The sequence below is a fragment of the Saccopteryx bilineata genome, chromosome 4 (genome assembly GCF_036850765.1).
Source record: "Saccopteryx bilineata isolate mSacBil1 chromosome 4, mSacBil1_pri_phased_curated, whole genome shotgun sequence".
Lineage (NCBI taxonomy): Eukaryota > Metazoa > Chordata > Mammalia > Chiroptera > Emballonuridae > Saccopteryx > Saccopteryx bilineata.
The window spans coordinates 37,182,147-37,206,673 of record NC_089493.1 but is presented as its reverse complement, the minus strand read 5'-3'; the positions used below and the strand labels follow the sequence as shown (position 1 = coordinate 37,206,673).

Genomic DNA, 24,527 nt, shown 5'->3' with positions numbered 1-24,527 from the left:
AAATCTGAAGAAGTAGTACTATTGCAATTAAAATTTAAAAAAAGAATCCATTTTATAGCTCCTAAGAAAATGTCATTATAGAACAAAGGAAACTTAAAAATATGTATTATATCAAATATTGCAAACCACATAATAGGTAAGTTTAGAAAAATTTTTTTAAATAGTTGGGGCCCTGGCTGGTTGGCTCAATGGATAGTGTTGGCCTGGAGTATGGACATTCCCTTCCTGGTTTGATCTCCAGTCACGGCACACATGAGAAGTGACCATCTGCTTCTCTTCCCCTTCCTCTCCCCCTTCTCTCTCTTTCCCCCTAACACAGCCAGTAAGTAGCTCAACTGGTTCAAGCGTGGGTGCTGAGGATAACTCAGTTGTTCTGAGCCTCAGTCTCAGGCACTAAAACTAACTCAGTTGATTCAAGCATCATCCCTATACAAGATTGCTGGGTGGATCCCGGTGGGGTGCATGCAGAAGTCTATCTCCCTTCCTCTCACTTAAAAAAAAAGTATAATTGGCATACATTATATTGGCTTCAGGTGTACCATAGAGTAATTTGATATTTACATACTTTATGAAACGCTCACCATACTAAGTCTAGTAACCATCTGTTAGTGTGCAAAGTTATCGCAATATTACTGACTATATTTCCCTTCACCTTTCTTTTGACCATCCCCATACTCCCTCCCCTTTGATAACCCAGTTTTGTTTCTGTGAGTCTGTTGATAAATGTATGAACTTTTAAAACCTGAGATAATGGATTTCATGACATTTAAGGACGAAAATAGACCTAATGATGCTGCAAATATCATGCATGATACAATCTGTTTGTATAGGTCATAAAGCAATTTTAAAATTCATTTGGATTTTGGAAAATGGGGGGAAACCCACTTAAAAAACAAGTAGATATTCTGTCATATCCTGCTGTTTGTAGTGCGAAGGCTGGGCATTTTAGACATCCATGGAAATGCAACATACAGGACTAAAGATGATTAAAGGAAAAAGGACAAATTAGGAAATACCAGCTCATTAGTGTTTATTTCCATAGACATTTTTATTTTAAAAAACATTTATTTTTCTTTGAATTTTCCCACCTCTGTCTCACACAGAAGAAATGTTGTATAAGAAGCTGTAGTGGTCTGCTGAACTTAAAAATGTTTTCTCAAACAGCCTTTACACTCAGTGTGTTAGACTTATTTTCATTGTACTATTTACAGCTTATGTAACCACAATTAAAATTCAAGTGTAAAGTTTTTTCTTCTTCATTTATATATACAATAGAAGAAACTGAAAGAACATGACCAAAATCTGACAGAATATCCAGCAGGCTCTGTTCAATTACTCTTTCTCAAACTATTACCTCTTCCCTTTCTCAAAATATCTTCTTAGCAACAACAAAAGCTCCCTTCAGAAAAACAAATTCAACTGTCAAGTTGAATTTTAAAAATTGAACCTACTGATGTCCAGATTAGTTTCATTTTCAAATCTAGACTGAACATTCTTTGTTAACAAGAACTGCTTTGGCAATAAAAAAAAAAAAATCTTTGCCGTACAAAATTGTGATTGTATATTTAAAATGAAAACATTTTAGTATTTACATACTATACTTTACCAAATGTCTTGTGAAAATTTGCCTTTAAGTTATACTCGTATCATTGAATTAATTTTTGTCTTTGAAAGATAATTAAAAACTACTTATAAAGAAATCTAGTAAATAAAATTATGTAAACCTGAAGTAGCACTGGTTGATATTAAGTCTTATAATGAATGAGGCTCTGGAAGACATGATTTTTGCATTTCACATAGCATGGCATTTGAAATTACAAAATGAAATATCCATGTTCATTCTGCTTGAAAAAGTACCTGTTCCTAGTATTATGATTAATTCCTGAAATAATGGATTAGCAGTCAACCACCTACTGCTGGCCACAGATTTTACTGAAACATGTTTTATACAGAAGTTTTTTCAAGAAATATTAAAAAACTTTTTTGACATTGTACTAAAAGTACAATGTCAGAATGTTCATAAATGGAGCCCAAAGTTAGCTTGAGCCTTAAAGAATTTCTTTAGTGTCTTTTATTATTGAAAACAGGATGCTGATTTTGAATAAAATGCTTCAGAGGAAAAGCCTAGTAGAACTGAGAATTCTACACATACATTTTATAATTCTCTACCAGATAATGCAGAGACAAATGCATAGAAAGCAAACAAAACAAAACACCCTGCAATACTGAATTTGGCTTTTATTTTTAAATATATTTAGCATGGAACTATCATTGAACAGAAAATAATAAAACACAAACAGAATTATTTTCAAATAATTTTAAAGCTAGATATAAAAATTAATAAGATAGTATAGCCCCAAATTATAGGAAATAGTCCCTAAAATTTAATTCATTCAACACATTTTGAAAGAAAAGTTCTTTGCACATTTTCCAAAGTACCAATTATGTTCCCAAGTGCCTTGGTTTCTTTTTCAGAGGTAAAGGTTCCAATTTAGTTGCTTCATTAAAATGATCAGATTCAGTACTGGTAAAAATTACCATGTCCCTAAATTCTCAATCAGTATTATAAAAATATGAGCTCAAAGAGTTATACTGCCCAGAATAGAAACATCTGAAGTGATGCTTCTGAATAATAAGACAGATATTGCACTAAAGTAATTCCATACCTGATGCTCATCTATATGGAAAGTTAATTCTCTCCTTTATGAAAAGCTTACTATAAACAAACTCAATGTTAACCTAATTATAGTTACACTTCAAAATATAAAGGCACAGACGAATAAAGAATAGTTTAATAACATACCTAAAATTTCCACTGAAAATAAAAAAATTGAAAAAATAATAGGATCTGAATACTGATATTTTTAGATTTTATAATTTACCTTAAGTGGCTAATAAGTGGGTTTTGAAGGGTAGCTGCTAAACCAAATCCTTTCCAAATAAACTTAGAAAAACAGTTTACACAGGAAGCTTGTGCATTGTCCCATCTATAAATTTCAATTACTCTTCCATTAACTGGAAACATCTATCTGCAGTATAAACAATCAAGACAATGTACAAAAAATATATCTTGTTCCTATAACTTACAATGCACAGAAAAATACCTACAAAAATGGAAATACTTATCCATTTAGTTTCCCAATAAATAAGTGAGAAAGTTTAGCCCATTCCACATTTCTTTCTAAACAAAGGCTAAAGAATTGAGGTGTTGTAACTTCTAGCCCTGTTAGCTTGACAGATTTTAAAAACATTTGCCCGATTATATGTAAGTTAAGTTAGCATATTATTTTTATATCACAGTATACATGGCATTTCTTAATACAGCAACAGAAAGGCACAATTAGCAAGAAATAAAATTCAGTACCTGAATTATTAAACTGATGTCCAGAACAACTACGAATAAATTACATTCAACATAGTATACAGAACTAGAAAAAAAAATGGATGCAAAAAGTAATTTCTGAAAATTTGGTCCATTAAAAATGCCTCCCATGTTCAACATCATGGGTAACATGATGGCAGTGTAAAATGAGGCATAAATCAGTATATGGTAGCATATGAATTCAGGTCTAGTAATTATGCATTTTAATTAGGAAATGGCTCCCATAGTAAATAAACATTAAATATATCTGTTAATAACAACATGCCTGTATTAAGTTCAAATATACAGACACAACTGTTGCATATTACTGATTTTATAATACACCCCCCAGTTAAAAAAATTAGCTATATTATTTCATATAACATATATTAGATACATAATTATATTATGTACCTTAATATATATTATATATCTTGAATCCATAACTGCACAAAACTTCCCAAATATTACATCAGGGGTCTCAAACTCGGGCCCGCGGGCTGCGAGTTTGAGACCCCTGTATTACATGAACAGTCTAAATGAATACTTAATCATTTTCTCAGTGTTGAAATAGCTCAGCTCACCTAAAACAGTATCTGGTTGTGCAATGGTATAAAATGCACTGACTCTATAATTTATTTAATCATTTAAGTTAAATTTCTGCAAAAGCCTAACTGATTTGGCTTTTAAGTAGAATATATTTTTAGATATCAGTAACTGAAACTTTTCTTTCTTGTCATAACAACATTTTTCCATCAAGAGAAACCAATAAAGAAAAATAGGTAAGGAACCAAAAATGTGATGGAGAAACCAACCATTCCATAGGTAAGGTACCGATAAGGAAGTTCCACTTCCATGTGCTGTCTTGCTCTTCGAACATCATCACATGGTATACTGAAGATTTTACAGGCTAATGGAATTGTGATCCTTTTCATTATATCTCTGACTATTAGTACAAATACCATCCCTATAAGGATCCGCAACATGGCTTTTCCAAACAGAGTCACAGTAATGGGGGGCCTAACTAAAGGTAACATATCCAGAGAAGGATCTAACTTTAGACCCATGTAATAAGCAACATGAGATCCACATGCAATTCCAGCACCACTTCCTAGAATCTCAGCTGTGTCTCCTCGGGAGGTACTCCAGGTGTCAAGAGTAAAAGAAAAGATCCCCAAGGCTAAATGAAGCCCAATGATGATTAATGGAGCGTATTTGTGAGTCTGGTTGAAGTTGTCAATCTGGTCCACCCATGGATAGAAGATAGTTAAGATTAAAATGGTATACAGGAACCCAGCAACAATATCCTGGGAAAAGAGAAAAGTAGAGTTGTTTAGTATAATACAATTTTTGGTATTAAAATATATATATATATTTCATATCTCAAATGTTAATAGATACAAATTTAAAAATATGTCACATTCTCAAAGTAAACTGTACTAACTGGCCATATAATAAGGACTAAAAACTGTTTTAATGATAAAAAATATTTATTAATAATTAACTGTTTTCATATTCTATCCTTTTAGAAACGAATTTACAATGTAAGTTAAAAGTTTATATAAGTAAAAAAAAGTTTATATAAGTAAATATATATTATATATATATATATAACTACACACAGATTTATATTCAAATCCTGAACAATTAAAAATGCTTAAATTGTGTAGTTTTGATTTATGGGAAAAAGAATATACTTAATTTTCAAAGATACAGTCTTTATTTTTATAATCCATAATTAAAGAGGATACAAAGTGTGGGTAGTTTTCTCATTCATTTGTACATTCATTCATTCACTGAACAAATATTTATTGAGTACCTACATGTGCCTGGCATTATTTTCGGAACTGAGGATACATTGCCTAAAAAATTACAAGAATCCTGCTGTCATAGAGCTTACATTATAGTGGGAAAGACTGATAATAACCCTGTAATTACGTAAAAAAATAGATAAACATTACAATTTTAGATAGTTATACGTGTTAGGAAGAAAACTAAAACAGGACAGTGGGACAGTCTGATGAAAGACCCTATTAGAGTGATTATGGAAACCTGACTGAGGAGGTGACACTCGAGCAGAGGACACGTGATTCCGAAAAGGAGTCAGCCCTAACTTTAGATCTAAGGAAAAGCATTCGAGGTAGAGGGAATACTAAGTGTTAAGAGCTTGAGGCAGAAAAGAGCCTCGTGAGTTCAAGGAACTGAGAGAAATCCTGCGTGACTCGTGAGTTCAAGGAACTGAGAGAAATCCTGTGTGACTCGTAGTGAGCAAAGGAAAGAGATGTGGTGTGAAGTCAGAGATAAGCAGAGGCCAAGTCCTGCAGGGCCTTTATAGACTAGGTAGGAAGTTTAAATTTTATTTCAAAAGTGATAAGGAGCTACCGAAATAAGAATGCACCACTCCATCTGCTATGTAGCAGATGTATCGTAGAGGAAGAGACAGGAGACCACTGGAGACACTGGGGGGAGGCTACTGCAGTGGTTCACTCTAGACAGGGTTCATATCTACATGAAGAAAAGCACACAGATGGATTTAATAAACTATTTTAACGTTTAGGTCGACAACATCAACTTGGTGACAGATTGTAGGAAAGAAGCAAAAGAGAAAGGGATCAAAGATGACTCTTAGTTTTAGGCAAGAAAATTTGGGTAGCCTGACCAGGCGGTGGCACAGTGGATAGAGCATCAGACTGGGATGCGGAAGACCCAGGTTTGAGACCCCAAGGTTGCCAGTTTTAGTGCGGGCTCATCTGGCTTGAGCAAAAAGCTTGCCAGCTGGACTCAAGGTCACTGGTTCGAGCAAGGGGCTACTCGGTCTGCTGAAGGCCCACGGTCAAGGCACATATGAGAAAGCAATCAATGAACAACTAAGGTGTTGCGCAATGCGCAACGAAAAACTAATGATTGATGCTTCTCGTCTCTCCGTTCCTGTCTGTCTGTCCCTGTCTATCCCTCACTCTGACTCTCTCTCTGTCTCTGTAAAAAAAAAAAAAAAGAAAGAAAAGAAAATTTGGGTAGGTAAAGAAAATGATTTACTGGAGAAAACAAAGCTATTATTATAAGAACGTTTGTTTCTGGATTATTCAGACATGAACAAAACTTTCAGAATTTCCACCTTAAAACAAAATGAAACTCCTGGGATCTACTCTCTATAACTGAAAAAAAATTTTTTTTCCATTTTTCCAAAGCTGGAAACGGGAAGGCAGTCAGACAGACTCCCGCATGCACCCGACCGGGATCCACCCAGCATGCCCACCAAGGGGCGATGTTCTGCCCCTCTGGGGCGTCGCTCTGTTGCATCCAGAGCCATTCTAGCGCCTGAGGCAGAGGCCACAGAGCCGTCCCCAGCACTTGGGCCATCTTTGCTCCAATGGAGCCTCGGCTACAGGAGGGGAAGAGAGAGACAGAGAGGAAGGAGAGGGGGAGGGGTGGAGAAGCATGGGCGCTTCTCCTGTGTGCCCTGGCCGGGAGTCGAACCCAGGACTCCTGCACGCCAGGCCGCCACTCTACCGCTGAGCCAACCAGCCAGGGCCTATAACTGAAAATTTTATCAAGAGTTGTTTATATCACTGCCTCTCATTCCTCAGTTCCTGTTTTTTCTAAATTCATCACTACACTGAAACCACTCTTTTCATACTAGTTATCTTTAGTAAGATGACTAATCGTCCTCCTTTAGGGAGGACAGTCCTTCTTTTGTAAGTTCCGTCCTCCCTCAAAAAGTGTCCTCGTTTTTTATATTGGAAGACTAATCTGTAAATGTCCGTGTTCAATCGATGCATAGTCAATCCATTGCATGTGATGTGATATATCTGTATCTAAATGAGTACTTTTTTCTTAGTTATTAAAAATTAATAGGCATGTAAGCGTAATGACAATGTAAAATATTACAAATGTTTTTATTATGCATTTATCATATTATAGTGTATTATTGTTGCAATGAATAAAATGTTTCTTTTATTTACAATACTGTTTTCTTCAATTTATTTTTGTCCTCCTTTTCATGGTAAAGAAGTTGGTAACCGCCTGACCAGGCGGAGGCGCAGTGGATAGAGTGTTGGACTGGGATGAGGAGGACCCAGGTTCGAGACCCCGGGGTTGTCAGCTTGAGTGCGGGCTCATCTGGTTTGAGCAAAGCTCACCAGCTTGGACCCAAGGTCGCTGGCTCAAGCAAGGGGTTACTCGGTCTGCTGTAGCCCCACAGTCAAGGCACATATGAGAAAGCAATCAATGCACAACTATGGTGTTGCAACAAAAAGCTAATGATTGATGCTTCTCATCTCTCTCCATTCCTGTCTGTCTGTCCCTCTCTCTCTCTGTAAAAAAAAAAAAAAAAAAAAAAAAGAGTTGGTAACCTTACTTTATGCAACCCATAACAATGGTCAGTCAACATCATTCAACACAGTAAAGCAGACTAGTTTCTTAATGTTTTTCTCTTATAATTCATATTATGTGATACTTGATACATAAAGATATATGGAGTGTATATGAACTTAAAAGTTATATCTATGAAATCAATGCCCTCCAAAAGAACTATAATATTACTTTATAACAGCACGTTAAATCCACTGGTATGCCATCTCCCAATTCTATCACTGCATCCTTCCTAGAGACCATTATAACCCTAAGTTTCAACTAAATAAACACGTTTTTAAAAACTGTTTTACTACATATCTTCAAACAAAATATTATCTAGTTTTGCTTCTTTCTGAGCTTTATAAAAATGTCATAAGAGTATGCAGTATCCTTTGATTTTCATTTAACACTAAATATGTATATTAAGTTTTAAGATTCATTCATTGTATGTAGTTGTCGGTTATTCACTTTCACAACTGTGTAATATTTTTTTGTGTGATTATACAATTTATCCATTTTGCCACTGAGGATCATGTAGGTTCTTTACAGGTTTTGGATTAGTTCATTGGTTATGGTTGAACTTGAATACTTAATTGGTTATGTATTCTTAAGTATTAATTAATTGGTATATATTAATTGGTATGTATTCTTAATTGATATGTATTCTTAAGTATTATAAACAATGCTATTATTTTTCTTTTGATGTTCCCTGGTGTGGGTCTGCAAGTGTTTCTCTAGGATATAGGCCTAGGAATAGAATGGCAGAATCTTAGAATAGTGCCTGCTCAATTTTAGAAGATAGTAAATGTTTGCAGAAATTTATATTCCACATATCACTGCATTTTCCTGATTGTTATTTTTTCCTAAGTCTATAGGCTATTCCTTTTCTATACAATGTATATATTTGTGTCTTTTGGGCAAGTGTTCCTTTGAAGTTTCTTCTTGCTGATTTACATAGTTTCTTTATATAGTTTTCATATAAACCCTCTATTAATAAAATCTATCAATAATATGTGTTGTAAACATCTTTTTGGAATTTGTGGCTTGCCTTTTCATTTTCTTTATGGCATCTTTTGATGAACATAAGTTCTAATTTTAATGTCATATTTATCAGTGTTCTTGTTTAAGAAAGCCTTCCCTGATGCAAAATCATAAAACAGTGCTATTCAGAAAGTTTGGCCCTGGCTGGTCTGCTCTGTGGGTAAAGCACTGGCCTAGCATGTGGATGTCCTGGGTTTGATCCCCGGTCAGGACACACATGAGAAATGACCATCTGCTTGCTTCTCTTCCCCTCCCTCTCCCCCTTCTCTCTGTCTTCCCCTCTTGCAGCCAGTGGCTCAACTGGTTTCAGCATTGGCCCCAGGCACTGATGACAGATAGCTTAGTTGATCTGAGCAGCAGTCCCAGACAGTGGTTGCCAGGTGGACCCTGGTCAGGGTACATGTGGAGTCTGTCTCTGTATCTCCCCTCTTCACTTAAGAACAGCTATAGAAATACAGACAATTACTAAACAGACTAAGAATTTGATATTCAATTAACATTTTTTGAGGAAATAGACTATATTTTGTTCATCAAAACTGTATTTAGTACCTACAAGTAGCTTAGTATATTGTAGATATTCAAATATTTGTATAATGAATGAAAGAATGAATCCTTTACTGGAATTTGTTTAATCTATTTTAACAAAATTCAGTAAGTTACTTATAGATGAATAATCTTTACTGTTTTTCAACAATTATTGTATTATACATATTAGAAAAATATTTCTATACAAAACAAGTTCTCACTGATATTTTCCTATTCTACAATATGAAGGTAATTAAAAATTTTAATTATTTCATATAAGTGACTCCTTTATTTATTTATTTATTTAATTTTTTTTACAGAGACATAGTGAGTCAGAGAGAGGGATAGACAGGGACAGACAGACAGGAACGGAGAGAGATGAGAAGCATCGATCATTAGTTTTTCATTGCGCGTTGCAACACCTTAGTTGTTCATTGATTGCTTTCTCATACGTGCCTTGACCACGGCCTTCAGCAGACCAAGCAACCCCTTGCTGGAGCCAGCAACCTTGGGTTCAAGCTGGTGGGCTTTTGCTCAAATCAGATGAGCCCGCGTTCAAGCTGGCGACCTCGGGGTCTCGAACCTGGGTCCTCTGCATCCCAGTCTAACGCTCTACCCACTGTGCCACCACCTGGTCAGGCAAGTGACTCCTTTTATAGTAGGTCCAGGAAAGACATAATCAATTAACAAAATGTTTCTGAAAGTGTCAACTAAGGCAATAAATACCACTGGTGTATTCAAAGTTCTTAAAAGGACACATAAAGTTGTTCATATCTAGCTTCTGCCTATCATGAAGCTTCAATTCCAGATCCCAGATTCCATAATAAATGTATAGACTCAATTTTCTCTTCTTTTGGAATTACCTTTTCCACCTATATTTTAGGCAAACTATTAAATATCCTTTGAGATTCTGCCCAGGCATCTATTTCCTCCATAAACACTCCCCTCCTACTCTATAATAATAAACTTCTGCTTCTCTGCTTCCTTAGCATCTTCTATATACCTGCTACAGCAGTTAACACATTGTTTTCCTTTTCTTTGCTTGCTTATTTCTCCCAGAGAACCGAAGGTTCACAACTCTTGCTGCCCATTAAAATCACTCAGGGAACATATCAAAAATATTGTTGCCTGGGCCAATCCTCAGAGATTCTGATTTACTTGAATTGAAGTGGGAATGGGGCATCAGTATTTTCAAAAGCTCCCCAGTAATCCTGCCTGACCAGGCGGTGGCGCAGTGAATAAAGCATCAGACTAGGATGCAGAGGACCCAGGTTCGAAACCCCGAGGTTGCCAGCTTGAGCGCGGGCTCATCTGGTTTGAGCAGGCTCACCAGGTTGAGCCCAAGGTCCCTGGCTTGAGCAAGGGGTTACTCAGCTGTAGCTCCCCGGTCAAGGCTCATATGAGAAAGCAATCAATGAACAATTAAGGTGCCACAATGAAGAATTGATGCTTCTCATCTCTCTCCCTTCCTGTCTATCTGTCCCTATCTGTCCCTCTCTCTGTCTCTGTCACAAAAAAAAAAGCTCCCCAGTAATTCTATAGTGTAGTCCCACTTGACAATTGCTGCATTATATATTTATATTACATATTAGTATTTAGACTGTGATTTCTCAAAAGCAAAGACTTTATATTACTTATACATATATATCCAGTGTCTGGCACACAGTAAGCATGCAATGAATACTTGGTTAAAGTAATTCTTTAGACCCATTACATTTTGCCTGACAACTCTGTAAGAAATAGATCAACAAATTCCTTTTTGTTTTTAGGATTTTTATTTATTCATTTTGTAGAGAGAGGACAGAGAGATAGAAAAGAGGGGAGGAGCAGGAAGCATCAACTCCCATATATGCCTTGACCAGGCAAGCCCAGGGGTTTGAACTAGTAACCCTAGCATTCTAGGTCAACGTTTTTATCTACTGTGCTACCACAGGTCAGGCCAAACATAATTTCTGACACTTAGGCTAAAGACATTTTCAGGGAATAATGATATTTTCTGTACTAAAAACATTGTTGTAATAATTAACATTTAATCCTCACAACCACTGTGATATGGCGAAAAAAAAGGAATATTCTCAGAATTAGGTATTAAATACTGAGAGTAAAAAGAAATTAAATTTTCAACTCATTTTCTTTTAACATGAGGTCTTGCATGAAAAGTTCCTAAAACACACTAATAGTTACCAAAAAATTCTGGTTAACTTAATTTTAATGCAATTACTCAGATTCCACTAGGAAACCAAACTCTGACCATACTTTAGAATATGGAGATCTCTAATTATATGACTGTCAAACTCTATTCTTCACTTTTCAAAAAACTCCTAATTGCCAAATAATTTCACTTTTATGAGATTATGTTCCTTTGTTTGCTATCATGTGCTTTCTTCCCTAATTTGCAATTAAAGGCAGAGGTCTCTTGCCTAACTGGAGGTGGGTGCAGTGGATTGAGCGTCAGCCTGGGACACTGAGAGCCATAGTTTGAACCCTGAGGTCACCAGCAAGAGCGCAGGCTTGTTGCCTTGAGCAGGGGGCTTGTCAGCTTGAGTGTGGGGTTGCTGGCTTCAGCATGGGATCATTGAGCAAGGGTTCAATGGCTCCCTCCCCCAAGGTACATATGAAAACCAATCAATGAACAATTAAAGTGAAGCTACTATGAGTTGATGTTTCTCATCTCTCTCCTACCTTCCTCAAATAGAGATAGAAAGAAAGAGAGAGAGAGAAAGAAAAAGAGAGAAAGAGAGAAGAAGGAAAGGAAGGAAGGAGGGAGGGAGGGAGGGAGGGAGGGAGGGAGGGAGGGAGGGAGGGAGGGGAAAGAAAGGGGAAGGGGAAGGGGAAGGGGAAGGGAAGGAAGAAAGAGGCCCTGGCCAGTTGGCTCAGTGGTAGAGCATCGGCCTGGCGTGCAGAAGTCCCGGGTTCGATTCCCGGCCAGGGAACACAGGAGAAGTGCCCATCTGCTTCTCCACCCCTCCCCCTCTCCTTCCTCTCTGTCTCTCTCTTCCCCTCCCGCAGCCAAGGCTCCATTGGAGCAAAGATGGCCCGGGCGCTAGGAATGGCTCCTTGGCCTCTGCCCCAGGCGCTAGAGTGGCTCTGGTCACAACAGAGCGACGCCCCGGAGGGGCAGAGCATCGCCCCCTGGTGGGCAGAGCGTTGCCCCTGGTGGGCGTGCCGGGTGGATCCCGGTCGGGCGCATGGGGGAGTCTGTCTGACTGTCTCTCCCTGTTTCTAGCTTCAGAGAAATACAAAAAAAAAGAGAGAGAGAGAGAGAGAGAGAGAGAGAGAGAGAGAGAGAAAGAAAGAAAGAAAGAAAGAAAGAAAGAAAGAAAGAAAGAAAGAAAGAAAGAAAGAAAGAAAGAAAGAGGAAGAAAAGAAAAAAGAATAGAAAAGAGAAGGAAAGGCAGGCAGGCAGAAATCTCAAGGAGCAACCACAGGATTTTTGCTCCCCAGGACAAAATTTTAAGTTATATACTATTGTGAAAATGTTTTGAGCCTTATAATTCTCATCACCATATGTACCAAGTTATATGTTTTAAGAAAATGACTGATAAGTTATTTACATAAAACCATATATATTTACTCTAAGGATATGTGAAAGAAGGGTTGATAGCTCTAAAGGTAGCTATTTTTTTTAAATTAGAGTTATTTTCATACTATAGATATAAATACATGTTCACTTCTGTAACTTTTTTTATAATACCTTAAAAATGAAAAAATTAATCAATTATATTTTAAGCCATTTTGTTTAACTTTTACATTAAGAATTCTTTAAAATAACACATCAATTATATTTTTAGAATATATTTCAATATGACATAAAACATCTAATATTTCTTGTACTCTATTTTTTTGTGTATCTCCATGAATATTAAACTTAGAATTCTGTAAGACTTAATATAAATCTGTTTCCCTTTTTTTTCCCCAAGTGAGAGGAGAGGAGATAGACGCCACATGCACCCTGACTGGCATCCACCCAGTAACCCCAGTCTGGGGCTGACCTTGGGACTGAGCCATCCTCAGCACCTCGGGCCTACACTCCAGCCAGTAAAGCTACTGAGAAGAGGGAAAGGAGGAGAGAGAATGAGAGAGAAACAGATGGTCACTTTTCCTGTGTTCCCTGACAGGGAAGTGAACCTGGGACATCCATACACTGGGTTCACACTCTATTTACAGAGTCAACCGGTTCTTCCTTCTCTGATTCAGTTATTGTTTATGATATTACCCTGGACAGTAAGGGCATAGTAAACTTCCATGCAACAAAACCAGAAGAAATGACTGATCAAGTTCAACACATAAAAACAGTGGCTACCATTGGGATATTTAATGTATAAATTAAAATGTATAATTAAGTGCTTTTAAGCACTATAGTACAATGTGCAATAAAAAATATACAGTGTTGGCCCAGTGTGTGGAAGTCCCAAGTTCGATTCCCAGCCAGGGCACACAGGAGAAGCGCCCATCTACTTCTCCACCCTCCCTCCTTTCCTTCCTCTCTGTCTCTCTCTTCCCTTCTGCAGCCAAGGCTCCACTGGAGCAAAGTTGGCCTGGGTGCTGAGGATGGCTCTATGGCCTCCACCTCAGATGCTAGAAAGGCTCCATCCCCAACAGAGCATCTCCCCCTGGTGGGCATGCCAGGTGGATCCCAGTTGGGCACAGGCGGGAGTCTGTCTGACTGCCTCCCCGCTTCTAACTTGGGAAAAATACCAAAAAAAAAAACAACCCACAAAAAAAGATTATTAATGCTAAAGGTAACAAAGAACTCAAAGTAGCAAATTTTTCTTAAAAAAATTTAGCAAATAATTTTAGGTACTTATTAATTAAAATTTTTATGCTCTGGAACATTCAGGGTTATCATCAAACTTATGGTAGAAGATACCAAATGCCATGAATTCAATAAAGATTTATTATGTAATTAAATCTGAAATTTTCTCCTTTATATTTTTCCTGATGAAGAAATAGAACAAGAGAGACTGGTCATTAGCCAGGACTATAATTTAGAACTCTAGTTGTCCTCTAGTGGTATTTTTCTCTTAATTATAATATGATATATTTCAGGTGTATGGCTTCTAATTTTAATATGCCAGTGATACAAACAGGGTTTGCAATAAAATGTATTGTTGAAATGGACTGTTTGATTTTCTTTAAGATAAAATTTTCAAAATCTATCCTTAATAATAAAATTCCAACTTAATACATGCTCACTATAGAAAACTTAAGATAATACAGATAAACAGTAACAAATAGTTATTATCCAGGAATAACCACTGTTAAAACTCACCTCTATTAAAACTCTTAGTGTTTACTGTCCTAGATCTTTCTCTATGAAATGTTTTCATGGTATTTTTAGTTAGGTTGATTTTATTTTAATTTCTTGTTATAAAAATGGGTTAGAGCCCTGGCCGGTTGGCTCAGCGGTAGAGCGTCGGCCTGGCGTGCGGGGGACCCGCGTTCGATTCCCGGCCAGGGCACATAGGAGAAGCGCCCATTTGCTTCTCCACCTCCCCCCCTCCTTCCTCTCTGTCTCTCTCTTCCCCTCCCGCAGCCAAGGCTCCATTGGAGCAAAGATGGCCCGGGCGCTGGGGATGGCTCCTTGGCCTCTGCCCCAGGTGCTAGAGTGGCTCTGGTCGCGACAGAGCGATGCCCCGGAGGGGCAGAGCATCGCCCCCTGGTGGGCAGAGCATCGCCCCTGGTGGGTGTGCCGGGTGGATCCCGGTCGGGCGCATGCGGGAGTCTGACTGTCTCTCCCCATTTCCAGCTTCAGAAAATACAAAAAAAAAAAAAAAAAAACGGGTTAGAGGTGCAGACTATTTTATAATCTCACAATCCCTTTCTAAAAAGCATTTCCATATATAGACATACAAACTTTTAGTATAATTATGGGTAGATGTAATTACAACATATTCATAATTTTATTAATATAGAAACAAAAGTAATTTGACAAGTATTCAGTCTAGTAACTTGAAAATAGCTTGTGTTTAAAGAAATTAAATTTTGAGAGCTAGGTTTGATAACAAATACAGGAAGAAAATGGATGTAGTAACTTTCCTCTACTTTCCTAGGGATAAAGAAAACTAATTTAGGAAAGTAGGTGTATACTAAAAATAAATAAAGCTGTTACTCTCCGTGTTGCAACGATAACAAAGCATATGGTAAATACTGAATAAAGTGTTCATTATAAATTATTTAGAACACATTAGAATTCTCTTCTTAATGATGATACCTGCTTAGATAATATGGTATCTAAGCACCTATTAGCAACTTCTAGGGTGCACTCTGCCTATAGTTCCATACCAACTTCACAATAAACAGTGAAGAAACAAACTATGATTAAGAAAATAGTTCAAGGCCCTGGCCAGTGGTTCAGTGGATAGAGTGTCGGCCAGGGGAATAGATGTCCCAGGTTTGATTCCTGGTCAGTCTGGGCACACAGGAGAAGAAACTATCTGCTTCTCTTTCCCTCCCTCCCAGCTTGAATGAACTAAACTCAGCTTGAATATTTGACCAATCCACTACAATCCACTAAATATTTCTTTTTGTTTTAAGAGCAGCATCTTTGAGATTATATATTAACTATAATCAGATTCTTATTACTTCTTGTATGATGATAATGAAGCTAGATATAGATAAAATTATTTCATATCGTTTCCTTCAAGAAATATTAAGGATTCTTTTTTTTTATTACTCAAATATGCATAACCATTTGAAAGTTTTGTTTTTTTATAATTTTTTAAAAGCATTTTAATTTTATTTATTTATTTATTTTGTGACAGAGAGAGTCAGAGAGAGGGACAGACAGGAAGGGAGAGAGATGCATCAGTTCTTCATTGTGGCACCTTAGCTATTCATTGATTGCTTTCTCATGTGCCTTGACAGGGCGGCGGGGGGGGGGGGGGGGGCTACAGCAGACTGAGTGACCCTTTGCTCAAGCGAGCGACCTTGGGCTCAAGCTGGTGAGCCTTGCTCAAACCAGATGAGCCCATGCTCAAGCTGGCTACTTTGGGGTCTCAAACCTGGGTCCTCCGCATCCCAGTCAGACACTCTATCCACTGCGCCACTGCCCGGTCAGGCTGAAAGTTTTTTAAAGTAATATTGCTAACTTTTTTTTGATGAGAGACAGAGAGAGAGTGAGAGAGAGGAAGGAGGAGAGATGAAAAGCATCATCTCATAGTTGCTTCACTTTAGTTGTTCATTGATTGCTTTTCAATGTGCCTTGATGGAGGGCTCATGCCCGCATCCTTGGGCTTTAAGACAGCAATATCTCTCTCTCTCTCTTTTTACAGGGACAGAGAGAGAGTCAGAGAAAGGAATAGACAGGGACAGACAGGAACGGAGAGAGATGAGAAGCATCAATTATCAGTTTTTTGTTGCGACACCTTAGTTGTTCATTGATTGCTTTCTCATATGTGACTTGACCGCGGGCCTTCAGCAGACCGAGTAACCCCTTGCTCGAACCAGCGACCTTGGGCTCAAGCTGGTGAGCTTTTTCTGCTCAAACCAGACGAGCCCACGCTCAAGCTGGTGACCTTGGGGTCTTGAACCTGGGTCCTCCGCATCCCAGTCCAACACTCTATCCACTGCGCCACTGCCTGGTCAAGCTAAGGCAGCAATCTTGACCTTGGGATCACGTTGATGATGTTGCACTCAAATCAGTGAGCTCAGGGTTTTGAACCAGGGCCCTCTGAGTCCCAGCTCAATGCTGTATCCACTGTGCCACCACCGGTCAGGCAATATCACTAACTTCTGGTAGTAGAAGGGAGTAACTCTAACAGGGCACAGAAATGGATAAAAAAACATTTTCTTGTGACAAATATTATATTTGATATAGGACTGTGATACTTAGCCTCATTATAAAGTTACTAGAGATTAATACAAAAGAATTGTATATAAATTCACAACTTGTATTAATATAAATAATTATAAAAAGTCAAACAAATAATTTGCTTATTAAAGTCATATTTGGAACCTCTGAAAGTTTACTTGTGAAGTGGTAGCTGCTGAAAGCAAACAATCTAAGTAAGAAATAGGAAGCCCGTATTCCTACAGCAAGGACAAAAGCTAATGAGATGTTTTTATGAGTAGAAAATTCTAAAAGAGAAAGTTGTTAAGGACAAGAAAAATCCAATGTAATTCATTAGAAAATTTTGGAATCTGTGAATTAGCTCATATATCTCCACCTTTTTTCTGACCTTTTACCTATAATATAATATATAATGTGTTCACAGAATGTCTTATTAGATGTAAGGGATAGAGAGAGAAAACATAGTTACTTTTTTCATGTTATTTATTGTCTAGTGGAGGGTTCCAGATAAGAAAAAAAAAGCATTTTTAGTTTAGGATAAGTGCTATGCCAGAATTATGCTCAAAAGGCTCTGGGAGCCCTGGCCAGATAGCTGGTTCAGAGGATCATCCTGAAGCACAGAGGTTGTTGGTTTGATCCCGGGTCAGGGCACATACAGGAACAGATGGATGTTCCTGTCTCTCTCTCTCTCTTTCTTTCTCTCTCTCTCTCTCCCTGCTGATTCAGCAGGTCTGGGAGGGACACCCCCACTTTCATATTTAAAAAAGGGGGGGGGCTCTGGGAGAAGGGTTACCCAGTTTTAAGGAAGGAAAGGTGGGAAAGATAAGGCTTTTAGGAGAGGACTTTTTTTAATCTTGAAGAATGGATAGGTTAGGTAGGCTAAGACAAGTAAAGGGCATTTCATGCAGAGGTTATAGCAATACTAAAAGTATGGAGGTAAGAAACACCCTTTGCGTTTGAGGAAATGTAAAGTCATTCAGCACGGCATCATAGTTTGTTGTGAGAAGTATACTATAATGAGAGACTGAACTCAGCATGGAACGGTGTCAGACCGGAAAGAGGACTACCTATGAAGAAGCTGTTGCAGTAATCTGGTTAGAGATGACTAAGGGAATGTCAATAGGGATAAAGGAAGGGAAGTGAGATGTAGCTGAAAGAAAGCACGGTCCCTCTGTTGCTGCTTTTGAAGTGGAATTGCTTTCTTAAAATAAAACATCTTCTGTGAGCCCAAAAACACTGTTGGGAAAGAGAAGAAAACTCGAGTTTAATATGTAAGTACAAGAGGTATCAAAATAGTTTAAGTGCTTTTCAGTTTCTAGTTAATGGGTCTTCTTTAATCAGTAGAGCTCTCCCTGGCTTCTGTGTTCACATTTGGGTTTTGACTCACTGTTAGAAGAGGCATGGAAGAGTGAGAAGAAAAATAAAACCGAGACTGAAAGAAGGGAGCAGTGTTATTCAGAGCGTAACACCTGGTTACTGGGATGCTGACAACACTTTTTATGAACTACACGATTAGTATGTTAAAACTTTACAAAGTATCATGTTGACATTTTTGCAAAATACATCTCATTTAGGTTTCATGTAAGTTTACAAATGATTAAAAATTATTAAATTGCCTGTTACTTTCAGGGGAAAAAAAGCACTATAAACACAACAGTTTTCTTACCAGAATGGAGTGCATGCCCATGTAAATTCTACTTAGGCAAACTAGGGAACTCCAGCAGGGAATAAGAATCAGTCCATATATAAGAGGATACTAAAGGGGAAAGAAGGTAAAATTAAATAATTAGGCTTAATAGAAATAAGCAAATTAAAAACAAATCACTGTAAAATTCCCGCCAAAAACCCAAGAGCTATGGCTTTTATTCCCCAATGCAGTCCCAGCACTAACCCTAAACATGGCCCACAGCAGAGACATTCAAGAAATACTTTTACATGAAATGAACAAGTGAATGAACTCTTATGTTTCCACACTCTTGATTGTGGGAACTGACCCATTTTTCTTCTACAGTAAAGATTCAATCACCCACATGCTACAGAGGAAAAAAACAAAACAGGTAGACAACATACTTTTAATATGGCTACGAAATGAAAGTTCCCCTGGAATAGTACCTGAATCTGGGTCTTCACTTCCCTGGGGAGGCACATAGAGCATTACCTTCCTCTCACTTCCATTAGTACCCACTATCCGCAATTCTTATTGATATTTCCCCATTTTGTATTCAATATCTAACACCTTGTAATTTGTTTTCCACTTCTGCTCCACCACTAAAATTTCAAATGGTAACCTTATTGAGAAAAATTTTGGTGGAATACTGGGAGTAGTAGGCCATGAAAAAGAAAAACAAAATGTAGGTAAGTCTTGGTATCATTGGCATCAGTTTATGAGTTGGCTTTGAATCTTCTGACATTAGAGAAAGAAAGGGTGGACAGGCGCAGTGGTAAATTTATAAAGAAAAGGGGGACATATTTGAGGCAGTTTGTACCTCACTTCATATTTCTCAAGAATTTGAAGCCAAGGTAGTTCAACAAAAAGTGTGGTGCTGAAAAAAGGAAGTTGAATAGGGTTGTAAGAATAAGGCAAAGATTTAGTACAGTTATTTTCATTTGACTTTTCTATTGCACTTAACATGGCCCACCACTCCCCTGATTTTTATAACATCACACTCTCCTGGTTCCCTTTCAACCATCTATTTTTTCCTGTTTCCCACAAGAGTGTTATCTGCTGCTTGTTCCTTAAACTTTGGTATAAATAAGAACTCATCCCTTAGTACAGCGGTTCTCAACCTGTGGGTCACGACCCCAGCAGGGTCGCTAAAGCCATCGGAAAATACATAATGCACATCAGGTATTTACATTCCGAATCATAACTGTAGCAAAATTACAGTTATGAAGTAGCCACCAAAATTATTTTTTGGTTTGAGGTCACCGCAACATGAGGAACTGTATTGTGGGGTCACGGCATTAGAAAGGTTGAGAACCACTGCGTTAGTAGTTATTTGCAGCCTCACTTTATCTTATTTTTTAACCTTTACTTACCACGCTTTCCCCACAACCGCCTCAAGATCTCTATAGAGTTAAACTAACAATACCTCAAGCTGAACTCATCCTTCTAGCCAATCCTCTCACATCCCCTATTTCATTCCAAAACATCATAATACAACAATCTAAATCAGGGGTCTCAAACTCAACTCAGCATGTGGGCCGCAGAGCAAGATCACAGCCGTTCCGCGGGCCGCACTAGGTCTACAAAAGGCAACTGTTACGCAACACTTTTCTCACTGCAGTTGAAAACAAAAAAAAAATCAGTACAACAAGCACAATCGTACATGCAGTTTACTCAGTGTCACAAAATGACCAGAAACTGTAGTTCGCATCACAACTGCTGTTAACTAAGCTAATATCTAGCTAGGATGCTAGAGAAATGAAAAATACAAGTAGGCCCCTTAGGCTTACTTAATTTTATCCAAAATATTTTGAACTTCGTGGATTAGTCTGCGGGCCGCACAAAATTGTTCGGCGGGCAGCGAGTTTGAGACCCCTGATCTAAATGATAAACATAAATTATCTTTGACTCCTTTCTCATCCCTCGTATGCAACCAATAACCAAGTTTGGCTGATTTTACCTTCTTAATATTTCTTGATCCTGTCATCTCTTCTCCATCATACTAATACTGCCCTTGTTCAGATCCTCATAGTTTCTTTTCTAAGTTGTACCTAGTTTTCCAGCTATTTTCCCATGTTCATGAGGAACTTGGTTAATGGCGCAAACAAAATGTAACTATATAATGAGGAGCATACTAAAAGGAATGGGGATTTAACTTAGTTTAAGGATGCTAACACAGCCTCCCCGATTAAGCAAGATTCAGGATGCCCTGAAAGATAAGTGGAGTTAGTCTTTAGAGAAAAGAAGGAATAAGTACAGGACAAAAAGGTGGAGGATACTACAAATATCAGGAACACCATAAGCAATGGCTGTGTACAAGACATTGTAAGTAGTGTTGTTTTCTAGTAGTGATATGGGGAACTCAAGAGTTAAAATTTTAGCTTGAGCCTGACCAGGCAGTGGCGCAGTGGATAGAGCGTCGGACTGAGATGCAGACGACCCAGGTTCGAGACTCCGAGGTCGCCAGCTTGAGCGCGGGCTCATCTGGGTTTAAGCAAAAAAAGCCCACCAGCTTGAACCCAAGGTCACTGGCTCCAGCAAGGAGTTACTCGGTCTGCTGAAGGCCTGCGGTCAAGGCACGTATGAGAAAGCAATCAATGAACAACTAAGGTGTTGCAACGTGCGATGAAAAACTAATGATTGATGCTTCTCATCTCTCTCTGTTCCTGTCTGTCTGTCCCTGTTTATCCCTCTCTGACTGTCTCTGTAAAAATAAATAAATAAATAAAAATTAAATTAAAAAAAAATTTTTAGCTTGAGTGGCTTTAGTTATAATCAATAAGCTTAATGGTTAGCAAAAGTAAAAGCTTTGGCCCTGGCAAGTTAGCACAGTAGTACAGTGTTGGCCCAGTGTGTTGATGTCCAAGGATCAATTCCCAGTCAGGGCACATAGGAGAAGAAACCATCTGCTTCTCCATCCCTTATCCTCTCTCTCTCTCTCTCTCTCTCTCTCTCTCTCTCTCTCTCTCCCCCTCCTGCAGCCATGGCTAGATAGGAGCAAGTTGGCCCCGGCTGCTGAGGATGACTCCATGGCCTCACCTCAGGCACTGAAATAGCTTGGTTGCTGAGCAATAGTGCAGCAGCCCCAGATGGGCAGAGCATCATCCTGTAGGGGGCTTAGTGGGTGGATCCCGATCAGGCACATGTGGGAGTCTGTCTCTCTGTCTCTAAGTATTAATAAAAGAAAGTAAAAGCTTTGTTCCAGGAACCAGGATACATGAATGGGCCTACAGGACTTAACCAGATCTGCAAGCAATCTACCTTTGTGCCCCAGGGACTGCAAGTAATCCACTTTTGTGCCCCAGGAGATCTGCAAATATCCCTTGTGCTCCAAGGATGAACACCCCCTGACTGTGATCCAATTCAATTTGACCATGATGTAATTAACTATCCCTTGAAATTCCAAAACCCTTACATACCCCTTTCCTTCCCTTATAAAAAGGTTGCTCAAGACAGGAGGTTGAGACACCTGGTAGGATATATAACTCCCACCTCCTCAGATTGCTGGCCTTCTGAATAAAGTGCCCATAAGGAGTCAATCATTGTCTCTATTATTTGGTTGAAGTGGTGACAGACAGCATGAACGCCGATAATTCAGCAGAATAACCTTACATTCTTGCTGTGGGGAAGGTACTAAATAGTACACATAAAAATATGTAATATATATACATACATGATATATAAATTTTACAAACATAGTAAGTACTATGGAGAAATAAAAGAAGATGTGGGGTGGTCGGTAATGGGACAGTCACGTGAGGAACCCAGGCCCAGGAACTTAGCTAGAACCACCTACAGCCAAGCGCATCAAAAGAAACTTCCCAGGAGTCCTTGGGAAAAAGCGATTGTCCATCAGCCAGTGAGATTTCACCACGTCATATTAGCTTGACCACCCTAGATGGGACTCTTTAAATATCCCTCACGTGGGTCACTCCATGCGACTTCCCTGGCCTCTCTGTCCCCAGGGCCAGGGAACCTCATCAGGCGTGAAGCGCTCTGTACTCAATAAAGCCTTTTATTATTCCTCACTTCGTGGCTCCAGCCCCTTCCTTCTTCCTCGGAGGGGAAAAAATACCTTACAGAAGAAACATTAAATGTTCATCAAATATTCCTTATGCTCCTCCGACATTTTAAGGTTCACCTAAAGTTAGATTGGGAACCAAGTGACTACTTTTGGCCAGTGAGCAGGGAAAATGTGACTTATGCCACTTTCAATCAGTGTATGAACTCTTTTCCCTACAGATGTGACCCTAGAAGCCACGTGCATGACAACGGAACCAGGAGATGCATCACAAGATGGACAAACTTCCATCAGCCTGTGTTCTTGAGATTCTAAGTAGAACAGAGCTGTTTTCTAACCCATAATGAAGTTGCAGCACAAATGAGAAATAAGTTTTGTTGGAGCACTGAGATTTGGGGGTTAAGTCATTCCCAGAGCACAATCAAGCCTCATAATTAAAACAGTAACAGAAATAGAATCAAGAGTTTGGGAGTGTGCATGGGCAGGGTAAAACAGTCCAATGCAGACTTTATTGAGGAGCTGAGATTTGAAGCAAGGTTAAATAGAGATGAGATAATTAGTCAAAGAAATATCCAAGGGGAGAACATATGCCAGGCAAGGGGATCAAGTAAAACAAAGTCTCTAATGAGGAAATGTGACTGGCAAGGCGGCTAGTGTGGCCAGATCATAGAAAGCAAGTGGGAGGAGAGGTGAGAGAGGTAATGGGGCTACAGTAAGCAGAGGCCTAGAGGCTAATGTAAGAAATGTGACCTTCATTGTGAATTAAATGGAGAGCTATTACAGGGTTTTGAGCAGAGCAGTGTCATGATGGCTGTCATGTTGTAATTAGCAATAAGGGATCAAGGGTGGAAACAGGAAGACCAGTTAGAAGGCTGTTGGTATAATCTAGGTCAGAGAGAACAGTGGGTTCTCTCTCTGTATCAGGCAGTCAGGCCTGTTTAATTTTTCTGTTAATTTTTAATAAAACTGCTAATAGCAAAGCAGAGCAAAAGAAGTAAGCAACAACAACCCAGAAACTCCCCTATGCTAGCCTCTTTTTTCTCTTTTTTAACTTAGACCCAATAAGGAAGAAAAATGTACAAAGTTATTGATGGAAATTATTTGTATACAAAAGAGTGAAGAAAAAATCATTTATAAAGTCTCAAAAGCTAGAGCTGAAGATAGGGGAAAAGGAGAATTTTGGGGTAGGGACAATAAAACTGAATTTAACAACTCAATCCACATTAATTCAGGTTTAGTGGTTAAAGGTGTTTAAATGGGAGAGCTGGTAATTCAATCAAACTAGGTACCGAGGCTAAGGAAGAAACGACAAGCTTTCTTATTGCCCTTTCCCCTATTCCAGAGCACCTTTAGACTCCACTGGGGTAAGGTGCCTAGTTGAGAAAAAGAATGAGTCTTTTATTCTTACTGATTGATGTTTTTCAGCTATTAGTCTGTACAGACTATTTCTCTAGTTCAGTGGTGGTTCTCAACCTGTGGATTGCGACCCCGGCGGGGGTCGAACGACCAAAACACAGGGGTCGCCAGGTTGAGAACCGCTGCTCTAGTTGTTTTCTTTTTCTTTAAAGAAGCATATTTGGAGGTATATCTAGTCCAATTCTGTCTACATGACTCATATTTACTCCACATTGAATAACAGAATTCTGAATCACAAAGTACCAAAGCTAAGAGAATATTATTTAATTCTAAGCAGAGTAAGAAAAAAAAGACCATAAATTTAATGACTACAGGAAATAAAAACTAGATAAACTAGATAAAATAATGCAAA

At 38.5% G+C, this 24,527-nt stretch overlaps 1 protein-coding gene across 2 annotated transcripts in view; it reads right to left on the bottom strand.

The window, feature by feature from the left end:
- Nucleotides 1–1,974: 1,974 nt before the first annotated feature.
- Nucleotides 1,975–24,527, bottom strand: part of SGPP1 (sphingosine-1-phosphate phosphatase 1) — a 56,012-nt gene continuing 33,459 nt past the window's right edge. The window contains exons 2-3 of one of the 2 annotated variants that reach the window (XM_066274259.1): nt 18,739–18,828; nt 1,975–4,668 (exon numbers count right to left, since the gene is read on the bottom strand). In XM_066274259.1, coding sequence (XP_066130356.1) covers nt 4,117–4,668; nt 18,739–18,828 — 642 coding nt within the window. In that variant the 3' untranslated portion in view covers nt 1,975–4,116. The remainder of the gene's footprint in view (nt 4,669–18,738; nt 18,829–24,527) is intronic. The other variant, XM_066274260.1, reaches the window with a different exon arrangement.